The sequence below is a fragment of the Marmota marmota genome, unplaced genomic scaffold (genome assembly GCF_001458135.2).
Source record: "Marmota marmota marmota unplaced genomic scaffold, marMar, whole genome shotgun sequence".
Classification (NCBI taxonomy): domain Eukaryota; kingdom Metazoa; phylum Chordata; class Mammalia; order Rodentia; family Sciuridae; genus Marmota; species Marmota marmota.
This window is the reverse complement of record NW_026000225.1, coordinates 828,692-847,662: the sequence shown is the minus strand read 5'-3', so window position 1 is coordinate 847,662 and position 18,971 is coordinate 828,692. Positions and strand designations below refer to the sequence as shown.

The 18,971-nt window shown below is 38.3% G+C and overlaps 1 protein-coding gene across 4 annotated transcripts in view; it reads left to right on the top strand.

The window, feature by feature from the left end:
* The first annotated feature begins 6,241 nt into the window (after positions 1 to 6,241).
* Positions 6,242 to 18,971, top strand: part of Zmat4 (zinc finger matrin-type 4) — a 137,977-nt gene continuing 125,247 nt past the window's right edge. For 2 of the 4 annotated variants that reach the window (XR_007343774.1, XM_048792870.1), the window contains exon 1: positions 6,246 to 7,395. Coding sequence is in view for 2 of the 4 variants with exons in the window: in XM_048792870.1 (XP_048648827.1) it covers positions 7,194 to 7,395 (202 nt within the window). In the remaining 2 variants the exon portion in view is untranslated. Of the gene's footprint in view, positions 7,396 to 18,971 lie in introns of all 4 variants that reach the window. The other 2 variants (XM_048792869.1, XR_007343775.1) reach the window with 2 other exon arrangements.

Here is an 18,971-nt window from a genome sequence, read left to right as displayed (position 1 = left end):
TTCCATAGTTTTATAGATATTGTGAATTGTGTTGCTGTAAACATTGATGTGGCTGCATTGCTGTAGTATGCTGATTTTAAAACTTTGGATATATACAGAGTAGTGGAATAGCTGGGTCATACATTTGTCCCATTCCTAGTTTCTTTGAGGAATCTTTATACTGCTTTCCAGAGTGATTGCAATAATTTGCATACCCACCAACTATATATGAGAGTACTCCCCCCCCCACACGTCCTCCCCAGGATTTATTGTTATTTCTATTCTTGATAATTGCCATTCTGACTGGAGTAAGATGAAATCTCAATGCAGATTTCATTTGTGTTTTAGTTGGCTATTTTGCTGCTGCAACTAAAATATCTGACCAGAATGTTTTAGGGGAGGAAAAGTTTGTTTGAGCGCTCACAGTTTCAAAAGTCTTAGTCCATAGAAAGATGGCTCTATTCCTCAGGGTTTGAGGTGAGGCAGAACATCATGGTGGAAGAGTGTGGTAGAGGGAGCCCCTTACATGGAGATCGGGAAGTAGAGAGAAAGACTCCATTCACCAGATACAAATATATATACCCCAAGCCATGGTCCAATTCCCACCTCCTCCAGCCACGTCCAACTACTTCAGTTACCACTCAATTAATCCCTGTCAGGGGATTAATTCACTGATTGGGTTCAGACTCTCACAACCCAGTAATTTTTCCTCTGAACCTTCTTGCATTGTTTCACAAAGGAGCTTTTGAAGGACATCTCACATCCAAACCATAACAATTTGCATTTCCCTAATTGCTAGAGATGATCATTTTTTCATATATTTGTTGACCATTTGTATTTCTTCTTTTGAGAAGTATATAATTGGGTTATTTGTTTTTTGTTTTGTTTTATTATTATTTTTTTGGTGATAAGTTTTTTGTTTTTTTTGAGTTCTTTGTATATTCTGGATATTAATGCCCTGAGGAGCAGGTGGCAAAGATCTTCTTCCATTCTCTAAGCTCTCTATTTACACTTATTTGTTTCTGTAGCTAGGTAGAAACTGTTAAGTTTGATGCCATCCTGCTTGTGATTTTTTTTTTTTTACTGGATTTCTTGTGCTTTAATAGTCTTGTTAAAGAATCAGTTCCTCTGCTGACATGTTGGACAGTTGGGCCTATACTTTCCTCTAACAGCTGTATGGTTTCTGGAATACTTCCTAGGTCTTTAATCCATTTTGAGTTGTATTTTGTGCAGGGTGAGAGATAGGGGTTAGATTTTATTCTTCTACATATGGATTTCCAATTTGCCAGCACCATTTGTTTAAAAAGCTGTCTTTTCTTCAACGTAGGTTTTTGGCACCTTTGTCCAGTATCAGATAACTATATTTATGTGGCTTTGTCTCTATAAATTCTAGTCTATTCCATAGTTCCTTATGCCAGTTTCAGTGCAAGTACTATGCTGTTTCTGTTACTATAGCTCTGTAATATAATTTGAGGTGCATCACTGAGATGCCACTTGCTTCACTTTTCTTGTTAAGGATAGCTTTAGCTATATTGGGTTTCTTATTTTTCCAAATGAATTCCAGAGCTTCATTTTTTAGTTTTTTTGTTCTTAGTTCATTAGAATTTTGATGGGGGTTGTGTTGAATCTGTATAGCACTTTTGGTAGTATGGCCATTTTACCAATATTAATTCTGCCTCTTCAAGAACATGGGAGGTCTTTCTATCTTCTAAAGTGTTCTTTGATTTCTTTCTTTAGTGTTCTACAGTTTTCATTGAAGAGGTCCTCCACCTTTTTGTTAGATTGAGTCCCATTTTTTGAGGCTATTGCAGATGTGATAATTTTCCTAATTTCTTTATGCATAGTTTACTTTAGTTATTTGAATACAATCAGAAATTATTTGAAGTTTTTGATGTGCAAAGATTTTACTTTGATGTCTTTTGAACCCTCTTTATTTTCTCCCTTGGTATGGATTGAACTTCCCTGTATTTGTGTTTGCTTATTTGTTTTTATTTTTGTTTCATTATGGTTTGTTTTGTGTGTTTGTTTTTTGCATCTTGGGTGAATTTTGCTGTTGAAACATGGATATTTTTGGTAATATATTGTAGCAATGCTAGATGCTGATCCCCCTCCTGGGATTGTTTTTTTCTAGTGTTTGCCTATTTATTTGCCCAGTGTGTTGGCTAGACTTTTTTTTAGTAACATCTGTTTGTAAATGTGCAGCCACTACTGTCACTGCTCAAAGGCACAGACTTAAAAATGTGCCGTCAGTCTGGGATGACAGTGGTATTTGCAGGGCTCTTTTGACTGTTTCTTTCTCTGATCTTCTTTTTTAAGCTATCTGCTTCTCCTGGAATTACCTAGCTTTTAGGGTCTTTTAAGTGTTTTTAGTTGTTTATTTTCTCACCTCTCTCTGGTAGATCATTGCCACATGGTTTGACTAGTTGCTCTACTGAGTTATTAGATTTCTTTTAATTGATTATTCCTAAAATTTTCATTGTTTTTTAAAATACCCTTAGACCTAAAGTTTTCTACACACTATTTCAAATAGGTCCTTTGAAAGCAGTTTATGAATCATCTCTTCTTACGGACTCTGCACTTTCTCCTCTGTTCTCATGGAAAGAACTGTGAACCACTGCTCCAGAGAGGGGGACAGAATAGTGATCTGCTTCTCTGTCTGACAATCTTTCTTATTAGCTGGGAAAGGATGTTAGTCTCTGGTCTTCTCAGGTTGTCATCCCTACAAATGAGTTGAGGCAAATGCAATGAGGACCTCTATATTCATAGGATATTATGCCTGGTATAGAGCTTCAGTCCTATGAGTGCATTGAGGAAGGGTGTGCTTTATGTCTCAGTCACATTGCCAGAAATTTAGCTTCTGCAGCTGGAAGCCATGAGGGATAAAGCTGGTAGCTTACCTTTCCTTGTATCCTGTCATTGGGTGCTGATGGGAGAGGGTGACCTGTGAGTGTGTGTGTGTGTGTATGTATGTGTGTGTGAGAGAGAGAGAGAAAGAGAGAGAGAGAGACATTCCATCAGAATGGAGTTTCCATCATGCTGAATTAGGTGATTGATGCAGGAGAGAGAGGGTTGTAGCCAAAGTACCTAACCCTCTTCTTGAGATTTAGTAAATTTTCTTCAATGAACATCTCTTAATGTGCTATTTGCTTTTAAGACAATTTCTAGAGGTATTAGATAATTGTTTTTAAAATATTTTTAGCAGTTATAATTGTTTTCCTAGAAACAAGTTTCACAAAACTCCTCACTCCACCCTTTTGAAACTAATTGTCCCTCTCAGATTTGTTTACATAAAGTTAAAGCCAATTGTAGGAATCAAGAAGAAAAAAATAACCTTATTTTAAAAAAAGATTAGATTTAAACTTGCCAGACTCAGCTAGGGTTTTACACCTTCAATGAATTCTATTGAAAAGTTCTTAACTTTTCAAAATTCTTTGACTAAGTAGCCTTAGGATATTTCACAAACTTTCCCCCCTTTTCTTTTAGCATTGTGCACACTGCATTTAAATTTTTTTTGCCTCCAGTTCAAAACCCTTATTTTAAGATAATCTTAGCTTCCCTCTTCATTTACATGATAGCTTGGGGCCATTCTCAAGTTTTAAACCAGAAATTTAAAATGTATTTCTTGAGGTCAGTTCATCAAAATTTATGGAGTTTCCACCCTGGGACATATATCAACTTTGTTCTGGGCGCAGTGAGAGACTAGTAAAGATGATATGATCTGTAGTCTTGAAGAGCCATTAAATTGGGATTTAGATAGCTAAGAACACACAATTATATTTTTGCACCTTGTAGGTGTGTGATTAATATTGAGATTCTTTCAGGGTAGTTGTATCTCCATCAGAGTCATTAAAGCCGTAGAAGTTGGTGGCATTTACAATTGCATCATGTGAGTTACACTGGACCCCTCAATAAATTCCCATACAGCCTGTCTTTTACTGCCTAATTTCTCAGGACATCACAGCCCTTCTGTTATGTTATTTATACTTTCTTGGTCTCTTTTCTACAGTGATGTCATACCATATTTCATTGCACTACCATTGGTTCTCCTCTTACATTAGTCTTTGATTTTTCTATATGTGAGATGAAAACCATTTCCCAGGAAAGCAGAAATGAAATCTAGGACAGTGTATTCAAAATACCATCATGAAACTAACATACACAGTAGAAATCTGTATGCCTACTTGAACCCTCAGGTTAGTTCTTGAATTGTTAAAATCTCTGATTCTTTTCTTGGCCATCTTCTTGACACTCCTGAAAAATTTCTGGTTTGCAACTAGACCTCCTTGCAGGACTTGTCTCTTCTTTTAACTTTTATATAATGCAGATTATTAACTCCATAACCCAGTCCTCCCCTCTATTCATTCCATTGGAAGGTCCCTGTTTGTGGTAGGTTCTGGGTCTTCTCTATTACTGAAATAATTTCCTTGACTTTAAGGGAATTTTGAAGTCTCATGAAAGGGAAAAATATGAAAACAAACAAATGTAATAATTTAGTGTTACACTTAAATTTTTTTAAAAAATATGTAGAATGCCCAGAGGACTCAAAGACTGATTCTCATCTCTGCAAGGCAGTAAAAAAAAGTCAGAAGAAACTTTATGATAAAGAAGTGATAATTAATCTAAGCTATGCATATACATTATTGTGAGATTGGATTAGACAAGAATTGAAGAGGAAAGGCATGCTGGGTACAGTGAAGATCCACACAAACAGACTCAGTTTTCATTGTTGGTCTTTTACCTTCCTTTGTGAAGAGTCAAAAAAGAAGCTATATTTTCTTTCAATTATTATGTTCTCCCATATTTTCTGTCTGCCCTCTTCAATTCTCCTGGTGCCAACCTCTTTGATAACAATGAGTAGAATAACATGCAGCTAGCACAGCATCTAGCACACTTACTAGGCCCTTAAAAATAAGTTGAATGCATGAATGATAAATCCATAGATCATTATCCAGTTTAAGAGCAGTTTTTTACTCTGGAAACTAGTGCCGAGTATCCTTGGTATAATGACACCAGCCACTGTGTCTGGGCTTCTAGCATTTCTTTTAAAAATTCTTATGTTAAAACCCTAGAGAGAAAGGCCAGGCTTGACTGAAACTTTCACTGGAAGCAACAAAAGAGATGTACAGATTCTTAAGAGTTAAATTATGAACTAAAATTTGGCCTATGATTTTATTGTGCTTAATTCTTATTTTATTTAATTGATTTTATTTTTTTTGAAATACATGACAGTGGAATGCATTACAATTCTTATTATACATATAGAGCACAATGTTTCTTATCTTTGTATATAAAGTATGTTCACACCAATTCATGTCTTTATATATGTACTTTTTTTGTATTATATAAAGTAGGTTGACACCCAATTCGTGTTTTCATACATGAACTTTGGATAATGATGTCCATCATATTGTGCTTAATTTTAAAAAATTACATTCTTCGATCTATATCATTCATAAGTAGGCGAACATAGAATAGTTCAAGTATCCCCATTCACCTCGACAATCTTTCTATTTTAAAAAAATAGAGGATATTACTTACTCCTACTTTAACAAACAGTGAAAAAGTACCAGATTTGGTCCTTCATTTCCTCTCAACTATCAACTTCTATTTAATGAGTTAGAATCTTCCAGTCATTCTGTGATATGCCTTCCCCTGTTTTATCCCTTTAATAGTATTCTGTGCCATTTCCTAGGCTTGGCGGAAGAGGTGGGTGAGAGACCAGAAATTCTGCAGCTCCGTTCCCCGCTCCCACCCTCTGCTTTACTCTGCCTGGACCATTTGGTCTCCAATAGTGTACCACACGAAGGTGTACAAGCGATTATTCCCTAGGTCAAAACTCAAAGCACCTTTGACTTTAAACCCTCCACCGGGATGTCCCTAGCAGACACAGCCTTAGTGCCTACCAGGAGAGGACCTTTTGGGAAAGCTCTTCCTCTCTTCATGGGATCCACTACTTCTCACTGACCACCTGCTCCTGATCCATCATATTTAGTCCAGTGTTGTTCCCTTTATGCCCAACTCTCAACTGCGGGTCTTCTGGGACACACACACACGGCTGTCCTCCCAGGGACCAAAAGCTAATTATCAGAGATATTGCAGACTAACACCTTAAGGAGGAAGGAGTTAATTTTCTAACTACCACATAATTTGCAAGGCAAGGCTCTCAGGCAGTCTGGGCATCCTATTATTATGCAAAAAAATATATGTGTGTATATATATATACACACACACACACACACACACACATATATAATTCTCTTCCTCCCTGCTGTCCCCACTTTTTTCCTCCTCCCCATCCAATTTTAAATTACATTCTCTAAGCATTCTGGGAATCAGAAAGGGGGCTATTGTGGGGCCTTATACTCATCTCTGGCTCTTCAACAATGAGATGCTTTGCTATTGCGGTTCCATTAAGGAATAGATTAACTCCTTATCTAAGAGTCCACTTTACCCTCAATTTCTAACTAGGCGGGAGGGCAGGCAATGGATTAATCTTCCCCTCACATAAGTATAGGTAATTGATGACCTGGGTGCTCAATGGTCAGGTCACATGGTCTGACAAATGATTTCTTTTTTTCTGAGTCATGATTCACTTTCATTAAGTCTTACAAAAGTATGAAAATCAAACTGGATTTAAGCATTTTATGCAGCATTTAACGAATCACCTTTCTTAAAGAAAAGGAAAAAAAATTACATAAATTCTGTCTAGAAAATTCAGCCAGCATGGTCATCGTGGCTTTCTGATCTGTACTCGAGTTAATTATGAAAAATGTTCAAGTACTTAAAGAAATCTTAAAAAGAAAAATCTTGAACATCTCAGCCATGTATCCTGGTGAGGCTAAAATTGGGCAAAGGCAGAGCTGAATGCCAAATGATAATTTCTGCTAAATAATTCAGGCATGTGAACTCTGATATTTTACTTACTTTAATGAGTATAATGGGTGCAATTAGAGACTGCTTTTCCTCACGGTGCCAGACACAATGTGCTTTCGCCTAATTGTGGGCTCCATCCCCCGCCCTGTTTTTCCAGGTAACTCACACCTGCAAAGTTTTCCTGTAATTCCAGCATCTGGCTTTAGTAGTCACAAAATCAATGTATTTCAAAATCGTAAGTTTTTATCATGGAGAACGAAAGAGGCTTCAGACTAAAAAATAGATTTATTCTATAAGGTAGTCTGTGATCAATCTCATTTGCAGGAAAAAGAGATCGTAGAATGTGGGTTTCTTCTGACATTGTTCTTTTTCTCCTCCCCACACAGGGAAGTGATGCTGATATGGTGGATAAGAATAAGTGCTGCACACTGTGTAACATGTCTTTTACCTCAGCGGTGGTGGCTGACTCCCATTATCAAGGCAAAATCCACGCCAAAAGGTTAAAACTGTTGCTAGGAGAGAAAACACCATTGAAGACTACAGGTATGCATTTGGACAACCATTCTGGGGAGACACTGACGACCAAGCACTGCATCGATGATGTGAATCATGTTCCCTCTTTAGAGGCAGCTGCCAGCTTCAGGGTTCTAATGGTAGATGCCATTCAAAACCCAAAATGATAGGTGGATGGCCCCAACAGACCTTGCTGTCCTAAGACCATTTCAGGTGCTCATTCTACCGACCTTGTTCCTTCAGATTGGTTATTTGGCCACTCACATCTACCAAAAAGCTGTTTATATTCTGCAAGATATATTATATATTATATAAAATTTTGTAGCTATTTTCTTCAGTCTGCAGTCAGCATGGATAATACATGGTGTATAGTGTATAATAATTAGATCCCCTACCAATATCTGTATGAAGAATATAATGCTTATAATAATATAAGAATATAATATATAGAGCACTGTTTTCATAGAGGTGGCTGTGACATTCAGGAATAGGATGGGGTTGTAAAACACGTGAAATCTGGAGACAAGCTCAGCTTGTTTTGGAATACGCTGTGTGGTTTGGCATTTGATGAGCAGCCACTCAGTTGAAACTCCTGATTCTTGCTCTCTGAAAGGTTGGATATTCACCTTGTAACCTACTCCTCATGAAATTTCTTAAAATAGACATCTCAAAGAAACACTTGCTGGAAAATTTTTACCTGTTTTCCATGAAAAAGTAACTATCTCATTTGTTCTCTCTGCCTAAGCAGAGTACTGCTGTTAAATTTAATTCTGGAGGTAGCCATGGAAGAAGAGAGGCTGTATCTTTGTTTATCACATTGATTAGCAAAAGGGAGAGTTATTATTTCTGTAAAAAAAATCTCAAGCAAAAATAGCTCATTGTGAATTTAAATACATCCTCAAGACAACCAAGCACCAGATTGTTTCCCCTGAATTCAAATACCCTTAGAGCTAGTACATATAAATCAGGGGTGATTTATTAGTTGTCATTAGTGTATGCCAAAGAAAAAAGCAGGAACATTTCAAGTACAGCCTTAACTTAATGGTTTAGTCCTAGCTGTCCATGGTGCTGACCTAGTCCTCACTGTTGGCAAAAATCAGGGTCTGATTAGGCAAGAGGGGAATGGGGGCAGGGAGTGGGTATGTAGTATCAACATCTTATAACTTGGGTTGGGGGAAAAAAGACTATTTGTCATGTTCTGGAATCTCTCTTTTTCATCTAGCTCACATCCCCTTTTTCAGTATGTCCTCTCATTTATTCCCCTCTGAAGCTGCTTTGAGCAGAAAGAATCATGGAAAATAGCAACCTCAGATAGAATTGGAGATCCTTGGAAGCAATAGTGGTCCCTAGGCTTGGGTTGGTGTCAACCCAGCTGCTAACAGGGAGTCAAGAAAGCCACTCATTCTGCTAGAGGGCAGTCAGCCATTAGAAACAAGGGCAAACAGAGGCAGACATTGGGAGGTATGGCACAGGTTAAAGCCATGAGGACTAGGAGTGTAGAACCTAAGAATGGAGTTTATGAGTACAGAGAACATGCTTACTGGCATGAAGGAAGTCTGAGAGGTGGTAGCAGGAACTTGGATGCTGTCCTAGGGTCCTGAGAAAAGGAAAAAGTGAAGGCTATAAAGAATATAGCAGAATATCATCACTTAAGAGAAAGGCATTGTGCTGAAAACCAGCTATAGGGAACAAATCAGAAACCTGGGTCCCAGATGTGGCAAGATTGAAATGTGATATCAAGCATAAATTCAGTTATTACAAGTATAGAGCAAGGACTAAGAGGCACCAGAAAAGAATACCCAAATTATGAGCTCCTTGAGCTGCCAAGTATAGCTCATTTAACTCCTTGGATGGAGTAAATATTGCCTTATTTCCTTTTTTTTGTGCAGTCAAACCCAGCAATAGCCACTGAAGGATGTCATACTTCAGTCTTTGGCTGCCCTGTGCACATCTAGGAAATGCTCTGCCTAATCAAGTAGGTTGGTTTGAAATTGCATCTGTAATAGAGACATAGGGTGAAAAATAACATAAAACCCAGCTCAATCAAGATTCCAGTAAGAAGTCAGTCCCTTGCTCAGGATGCTGCTTAAGCTGCTTTTCCATGGATGGCAGGCTCTTGAACTATAGTGATTTCTGGATAGGAATCATTGAAGCACAACTCAGTGTTTCTTCTAACTACTCCATCTGATGAAGTGAGCCACTGGGACCTGTGAATCACTACCTTTACTCCACCTCAAGCTGGTCTAGCACATTGACCATGTGTCAACTGGATGTCCTGCAGGATCAATTGGAATTTGAGTTGCCTCTCCAGATGGGTGCATATTTACTAATATTTCTGAAATGTTTGGCAGGGCCACTGATACACAAACCTGTTTCAGTTCTTCTTGGCTAGTGTTTCAGAGTCTCCAACCTATTTCATGTTTTCCTGGATCCTGTAGTGAAGATGAAAGCACTAGACCTAACATGAGCTCCCAGGGGCAACTGACCTCATGGTGGAGATCCTGCCCCAGACAAGCAGTGAGACTGAGGATGCTGTAGTCTTATTATGTGCAGTAGAAATTAGGGAAGCCACTCTGTGAGAAGGATCTAGGGGAGACTCAGAGGATAGAGGCCAAAACAAGTATGTATTAGTTTTCTGACACTATAACAAATAAGTAAGATAATCAACCTGTAAAGAGAAAAGGTTTATTTTGGCTCACAGTTTTGGAAATTCCAGTCCGTGACCAGGCAGACACAGTGTGTTTAGCCCTTTAGTGGTGGGAGGTGGGAAACAGAACATCATGGCAGCAATAGAGTAGAACTACCCTTCTCATCCTTGGGAAGCAAAAGAGAGGAAGATAAAGGAACTGGAGTCCCACTCTGCCCTTCAAGGGCTCACATCCAGTGGTCCAAAGACTTCTCCCTAAACCTCACGTTAAAAAAGTCCCACCACCTTCCTAGTGGCATGGGCTGAGAATCAACAATTTAACACATGGGTCTTTGGGGGACATTGAAGATCCAAACTTCAAAAGAACAATATGAAAATTCTCTTATTAGAGGAAGAATAAAGGAAACAGGTTGTTTAGCATGGAAGAGATCATTTGGGGCAAGTGTTTGGAGAGTTGTCATAAGAAGAGAGATAATCAGTATGTGTGTGTGTGTGTGTGTGGTGTGTGGTGTGTGTGTGTGTGAATATGTTTGTACACATACATGTGTGCTTAGATGCAACAGATGTAACTAGTGAGTTGGTAATATGAAGATGGGTTGGTAAAATGAATTCCGGGAATTAGGTAAGAGCTTAAAATAGAGTAGAGTTTACTAATGTTGATATGCTTATATTGGGAGGTGTTGCTGCAGAGGCTGGCTGGCCACTCAGCAGGGCAGTTTCAGCTAGGACTCTAGCATCAGTCAGTGTCTAGCATAGATGACATTTAAAGTCCTTCAAGCCTGGGATTCTCAGCCAGATGCTATCTATAAGCCAGACCCACTGACATGATATAGCAGATGAGACTACTGGCCTGGGAATCAGGAAATGTGAACTCAGGCCCAGCTCTACCCATATTAGTTGTGTACTCCTTGATAGGTCCATTATCCTTTCCAATTTCTGTTTCCTTATATGTCATTTCCTTTTAATGCTTTGTATGTGTCTCAGAGGCTCCCATACAGTTGACATGAGGGAGTGGCCTCCCTCCCTTTTTCTGATTTCCTGTTAAAATGTTTGGGTGGGTTTGCTCACATCCTACCTTGACTATACCACAGGCGAAGACAGGAATCTAGTGCTACATGGCAGAAATGGGAAATGGGTGGTACACAAATAGAAATGGGCGGGAAACCAGATGTGAGTAGAGGGTAAGTTGGAGGGTAGGAGAAATGGGCCAAACCTCCAAGAGGCAGGACACGAGGCTATGCATTGTGCCTGGGGCTTTGTTCAAGGGCCAAGGAAGAAGTCATTAAATATGTTGGCCTGGCTTGGACGTCCAGGGTGTGGACTAGCTGATGCCAGAGATTCAAGGAGGAGGAGCCATAGTCAGTGCAGAGTCTGTGGGGTTGGTGACAAAGATGAGTCATGACGTTGGAAGAACAAAGTAAGATAAGGGTGAGAGTAAATCTGGAGTCTGGGGAGGCAAGCTGAGTTGGGAATACAGAGGGTATCAAGTGTGGAAGATGGGAGTGGGACAGGGCAAACACAGAGCTGGGCTATTCTTCCAAACCTATTTTTTTTTAAAGTGGCCTCAGTTTCCCTAGTCTCATGTGATGTTGAGCAGCTCTTGCACCAAGTTCCATAAATGCTCATGGCTTCAAGATTGATGCTTCTAGGAGTGGCTGCAAGAAGCAGTCATATCTGGCTCTGGATGGAGCTCCTCGTTGATTGTAGCATCAACCAGCTCCAGTCCCACAAGATTTTCTGGTCAAAGATAGTACATGCTGCATTCAGCCTGGGACCTTCTATTGGCAACTGACCCACCCAGCATGCTAGAAGAGAAAATGCCCACTCTAAAGGATAGATTCAGCTTATCTATGAAAGTTGATTTTTTTTTTAATCTGGTGCCTGCCTTCAGAGAGTTCATACTTTAGAGATTTCATTTCATAATGTTCTTAGTCTAGTTTCTCCCAGCAAACACCCTATTTCCTATAAGGAATGGAAAAGGTGAATAAGATGATCCTTGCTGCCAGTGTCCTGGGAATATAAGGTTGAATAAGATGTCCCTCACCTCCCCATGTAATAGAAGGGGACTTATGCATCCAATGATTATAAATACTGAACCAGGAAGATCTATAAATACAATAGGATAGTGAGGATGGGAAATATAATTGCAGTTGGAGAGTTTGGATTAGAATTTATGAAGGGGCCAATTTAAATAAGACCTTAACAAATGGGAGATTTGTTGGGACGTCTCCTTTTCTAAGTAATTTTATATCTAGATGTAATAGGTATAGTAATCCTATATCTAGATCAGGGTTTCCAACCCTAGTAACATAGACTGGACACTTTGTTGGGTAGAAGGGGAGGCTTCTCTGTGCATTATAGGGTGTTTAGCAGTATCCCTAGCCTCTACCCAGTAGACGTCAGAAGCACACCTCCAATTATGACAATAAATATATCTCTAGATATTGACAAATATTTCTTGGTGGAAAAATTGGCACCAGTTGAGAACAATTGATCTAGATGAAGGGTCAATAAACTATGGCCTGAGGACCACACTTGGTCTGCTGCCTGTTTTTTACAGTTTGCAAGACAATAAAGGTTTTTAAGCAATCAAATAAAAATAAGAATATTTGGTGACATGGGAATTGGAAGTGAAATTCAAATTTCAGTATGTATAAAGTCTTATTGAAAGATTTCCACGCTCATTTCTAAACACAATGTCTATGGCGGCTTTTGTGTGTGTGGCAAAGTTGAATGACTATGACAGGTAGAATAAAGACCACAAGATGTGAAACATTTGCTATAGATCCTTTACATAAAACGTTTGCTGATGCCAGATCTAAATAATGAAATGGTGTGGAGTGAGATGGTTGAGGAGAGAGTGGTGGCAATAAAAGTCTGTGTATCAAAGTGGAAGCAGCCTCCAGGCCATGCATGATCAAGAAGCTTGGACTATCAAGTAGTGAATAGGATGTGAAAGTTAGAGGAATGGCCCCTGGGGAAAGAACAGAGAATGAGGGGATGCCAGTGGCTTCCCCTTGTAAGGAGGAAGGAAGTTCTGCTGAGATGCTACAAAACCTCAGTGATAGCAAATCCACTAAGTCTAAAATTCAGATATTCCTGACAACTAAAAAGATAAAATCATAATCAGATTTTGCCAAAACCTCTATTATGCTTATACCTCCTGACATTTAAATCTTATTTAAAATCTAAGGTACAATTTGTTTAGTGTCCTGGGGCTGCTGCAAAAGATTACCCATGAATTTCAAATAAACTGATAAACAAGATGCTTAAAATAACATAAATTCTCTCTGTCATAGGTTTGAAGGCTGGAAGTCTGAAATCAAGGTATGCACAGGGCTGTGCTCCATCTGTAGTCTTGGGGAGAGATCCTTCCTTGACTCCTCCTGCCTTCTGGTGGCTCCTTGGCATCCCTAGGGGTTTTAGCTGTGTCACTCCAATTTCTGCTGTCAGGGATTATCACATAGCCTTCTTCACCGAGTCTGTGTCCTCTCCTTTTCAAAAGATACCAGGAACTGCATTTGGGTCTCACTCCAATCCAATAGGATCCATCCTAGTTCAACTAATGACATCTGTAGAGACTCAATTCCAAATAAGCTCACATTCTTAGATTCTGAGAAGACATGAAATTGGGGCTGGGGGAGGGGCAGGCAGTATTTAATCCAGTACACAAGTCAATTCCATTTAAATGATGGCAGCTGACAAGATCATAGGCCCTTGATATTACATTTGATGACTAGTGACCCCCTAATTTTTATAATAAACTCATAATCAAGATAATTAGAATAAGAATAAAACTTAATATTCACTCAAAATCTGGAAGACAATATTTTTTGAAGAGAATATGATTGAGGAAATCCAAAACAGAAAAAAAAAACTCTATTATGTATTCCCTATGTTCTACCATTAATCACAGTGAAAATTTAAGGTTATGCATAACCGGGATGATTGGGTATCCTTATAGGACTAATAAGAAAATCCACTTATGTTTGTGGCAAGGCATTACTTATCTGAAACCCATTTGCTTCCTACCCCATACATTCACCTGATTTTGAGTAGATGCAATGTGTATTACTTTAAGAACAGACTACAAGATGGAAGAGGACTGTTCAACCTACATTAGACTTTGTAAGAACAAGAAATAAGCCTTTATGGTGGTACTGTGGGGTTGTATGTTATTATTACAGAAAAGCCTAATCTATCCTGGTTGATACATTGTCCCTTAAAGTTCCTGTTTCACCTGTAAGCTTTTATTAAATACATCTATCATTCATAGCAAAAATGGATATTGTGCACAATCATTTATATAATCCCCAGACATCATTAGCTTGACAAGTAATGACATTAAGGTTAGCAATAACCTATCTTTCATTTGTGACCCTTCCATGTTTGAAGTTGCTGTAGCTAAATGTCTGTCTTAACAAAGCTAGAAGATGTATGGAGAGCTGTCCTGAGGGGTGCAGGGACCCTGGTATTATCTCTTCCATTCATGGCTGCACTTCTTGGCACAGAGTAGACATTTAATAAATATTTGTTAGATGAATTAAAAATTAGAAGCATACATTAGGTTAATAACAAGCATTTAAATGTCTATGGCTTTTTTTTTTTCAACTGAATAACCTTGGTTATTTAAATTTCATAGTCAAAGATAGTGATTTTCCAATATGGCACAAAGTACCCTGTTTGTCCACTTGTTTGATTTGACCATTATCCTCTTATGGTAAAATAGGTGACATACAGAATAATGTGGAGCACAAACATAGCCTCTAAAATCAGACCCAGCTTTAAATTCTGATTATACCCATGTGTCCTTGCACAAGTTGCTTTCAATTTCTTATTGGTAAGCTTATAGAAATACACTATAATAAAAAGGTATACTGTTTACATATGTGTGTAATGCTTAATCTAATGCCTATCACACAATTAGTATAGAATGAATATATTATCATATGTAAATATGGGTGTATACACACATACACTGTCAATCTTCATTATTTGAGGATTTTATGTTTGTAAATTTACCTGTTCACTGAAATAGAAGTCTGTAACTTCCAAAGCAATACTCGCAGCACTTTTGCAGTCATACCCATATATGTACAAAATTGTGAAAAACTGGAGTCATACCTTTGAGCACAGTCCCAACGAGGCTGAACAAGGCAACTCTCTGCCTTTGTATTTCTGCTGTCATGTTGTAAATGAGTGTCCTTTTTGCAGTCTGTGCAGTGCCATGATTTTTTGCAATGTTTATGATTTTGTTGGTAATTTTAAATGTCAAAGTCACCTGCAAGGGTTGTGCTGAAGTGCTATCTAGTGTTACTGAGTGCAAGAAAGCTGTGGTATGCCTTATGCCTAAAAGACATATAATAGTTGAGCATCTTTCAGGCATAAGTTATATAGTGCCACTACCATGAGTTCAATGTTAATGAATTGACCATTCATATTAAGCAAAGTATCTTTAAAGAGAAACACACATGAAACAAGATTATAAATTGATGAATTGATCAAAATGTTGTGACCACAGCCTCCTAGGAACCTATCCCTGTGTTTGCCCTGTTAGCCATTATTCACTATTCACAAATCCAGCATTTCTAGCAACTTTACAGAACATAAATACAGTGAATAATGAGAATTGGCTGTGTACAGCAAAAATTATATTAATTGCTTTAAAAATTAAGCTTCAAAAATTTTCTGTTCATGACTCAGCAATGAAATTAAAATACATGATATTTTAAATATCCTGGTGCTAAAACTATATGTACTTGAGTGTATCAAATCTAGCTTAATAATAAAACCAATAACCCAAACTGATAATTGTAAAGATATTGCATCAGAAACATCATGCTTTTGTTTCATTTAAATCTTCATAAAAAGCATGAAGGATGAAATATTATTATATCCATTTTACTGATGAAGAAATGAGACCCTGTGGAGTAAGTAACTTTCCTGATGATGCACAGTAAAATACTTAATTGGAAATCAATGTCAGGACCTAGGATTGCTGATTCCAGGACTTTTCTTTGATCTCTTGTCATAAATGATGTTTCAGGTAGTTTTTGCTCACTTCCTAACAGAGTAATTCAAACTCCAATGCTCTCACCCAGATGATTGGGAGCAAGAAAGCAGCAAAAACAGGTATTTATAATCTTTAAATCAAATATTTTTGATTGGTAGGGATTATGAACAATTTGGGAACCGGAACAAATAAGCAATGATCTTCTCCACTCTGCTTGTGTTGTGCATGAGTGTGTTTACCACACATTCCTCGTCAGAAACCTTGTTGGTTATCTTTTTCTTTCCTTATTTCCTGTTGAAAAGGAGAGAGACAGAGCTTCAGAACTTTTCCATAAATTTCCATGCCAGACACAGACTTGCTTATTTGAGTTCTCTGTTGAATGAATAAAGATCAGGGTATTCCAGATCTGTTTGAAAGTTACATAAATTCAAATTTTGAATAATGTATGCACTCCAGGTTCAATCAGCACCTCCTATTTGCATATGAGAACATAACCATAGCACTTCTATCATCAGAATCAGGTTATTTGGTTTGCCTGGTGTAATCTGTCTAGATACTTGTTTTAATAGATGCAAACAATAGTTTGTCAAACAGGCAACTGTTCATTGCAGTGCATTTTTTCTTAAATTAGGAAAGCTGGTAGGTTCTGAGGTATCATCTCTAGATCAATGCATTACTTCCAAGGATGGCATTGGCCTTTCTGTACTTATAAATACAAGAAATAGATTTGTAGAATTGCAGACCTGGAAGCAGCTTAACGATCTTTATTTCAACCATCTTATTTTCCCTCAGAAGGAACTGATGCTCAGAGGGGTGAAATCATTTGCCCAAGGTGATGCAATTGCTTAATGGCAATCACATTTCTCTTCACTTGCAGTAACTTTTTCATGGTGTTACTTGGGCTGGAGAAATTCTGCCTGATGTGTCCATTGTCTACTCTATAGTGAATAGGGCTTGCCTGGATTGGCATGTGAGATGGGCTGAATTCTTTTGGTCATGACTTTTGTGCACTGGGTCATAGGGAGCTTAGAACAAAGATTAAATCAAGACTTCTGTGTTCTTGTTTTATGTTTTGTGATTAATGAAATGAAATCAATGACCAGATAGGATTTAGAATTTTACCAGTGAGTCTACTGCCTAGGTAATCTTCACAAATCCTTTTAGGTACTATTAAGTTATTTTCTTTCTTGGGGATCTCACATTGGTATATGACATTGATGGTTTCGGCAGCATGTAGAATGCAGTTTTACTTGTATTCCAAAAGGTATTCTTTAACACAATTTTATGAGGGAATATGATAGAACAGCCATCAATTTCTTGTGTTATTCTGACACTGTCAACAGGAGACAAGGTTAAGACTTGGAAGTCACACAAAATACATTTCTATTCAGAGGAAACTGGGAGTGAGTTTCTGGTAAGAAATCATAAATCATCTAGTAAAAATAAGAATCATAAAAGTGTTGTATCTATGAAATTGAGAAGTCACTCAGAAGGAAGCATTATACCTGAAATAATTGGTAGTAAATGTCCCAAACTATATTCTCACCCTTTAAATATATCTATATATTTTATCTATTAGCTTCAAAATTCTTAATACTAAGTTTGGTTTCATAATCAGATAGTATTCATTGCTGGTTACTACTTGGATCTTGAGTGCAATAAATATCACATTTCTTTATATTTTAAAAATGAATTGAAATTGTCCTCTGACCATAAAAGTCACTGAGAAAGCCAACCCCATTCCTTTACTGGGATTCTCTCTCCCTTTTTAGAGCCACACAGGAATTAAGGGTGTGTGGGTATCCTCAAGGAGGTCTCTCTGTCTTGGGGCTCTGGCTCCCTTGTGATCACCAATAATGCCATTGTGTACTGGGCCTCCACAGGCTGATGGTCAAGCTTTGAGTCTTCCTCAGAAGTGGGTCTCACTCACCTGATTTCCTATGAAGACTGATATGGTCCAGTCCTTGCAGATCAGTGATTTCCACAGATGTTGTCATACCTTCTGCACCAAGCTAGCTTATGGGAAAATAGACCAAGGCCCCATTGAAGGCATTCCTGGGGAGGTACTACCACCTGAGACACACTGTTTTCATGCTGTCTGAATCTCTAGCCATACTTGCAATCCTATTTTTTCCTGGTCCTGAAGAAGCCAATTGCTTTTCTGACATCAGGCATCACCCCTCCCCCCCATATACCCCACTGTTTGACATTCAGATATCTTTGCCTTTCAAACAACCCAGGGCAAATGCATCTGTTCACTTTCTCCTGGGGACAGGGAAGACCAGACCTCAGGCTTAGCTATCATTTAGCAATGCAATGAAAGAACACCTCTCATTTTTATGAAGTGAGTCTACAAAAAAAAAAAAAAGACAATTCATTTCTCAACAGGCTACACTGCTATATAAATTGTCATGCAACAGACACCTCCCAAGTTTACTTAACTGAAACCAGGAAGATGAAATTTCATGCTCTTTTTTACTCAGATGTCAGCCTTTAAAGAAGTTGCTTCTCTGGTGGAGGATTTCCTGCTAAGTGATTTTCAATTGTCTGTTGAGCACACAGGAGTTGCTGGCTCTAAATGAAAATTTACCTATTTTTCAAGAGTGGTTTGGCCACCTTGAAGGACTATGAATTACAAAGTAGAGATTAAAGGGACCCAACTAAGCCTCTGCAATCCCTTTTGGAGGCAATAAATCTTATTGTTAGTGATAGGAGCTTAGATGGGATCTGGAAATGCTAAGCACAGTTCTCAAACCTGGGAAGATAGGAGGTCTTGGGAAGCCCAGTGCTCTGTCATTTGAAGGAGTGGTTGCTAATCTATTGCCACCTGTTGAGATCACTTAACTGAGAAGCAGGAGACTGGGGTTAACAGGCTACTCATGAAATCTCCCTAAGAGTAGATCTTGATTAGCACAAACTAATCATTAGCATCTTCATGTTGCTTTT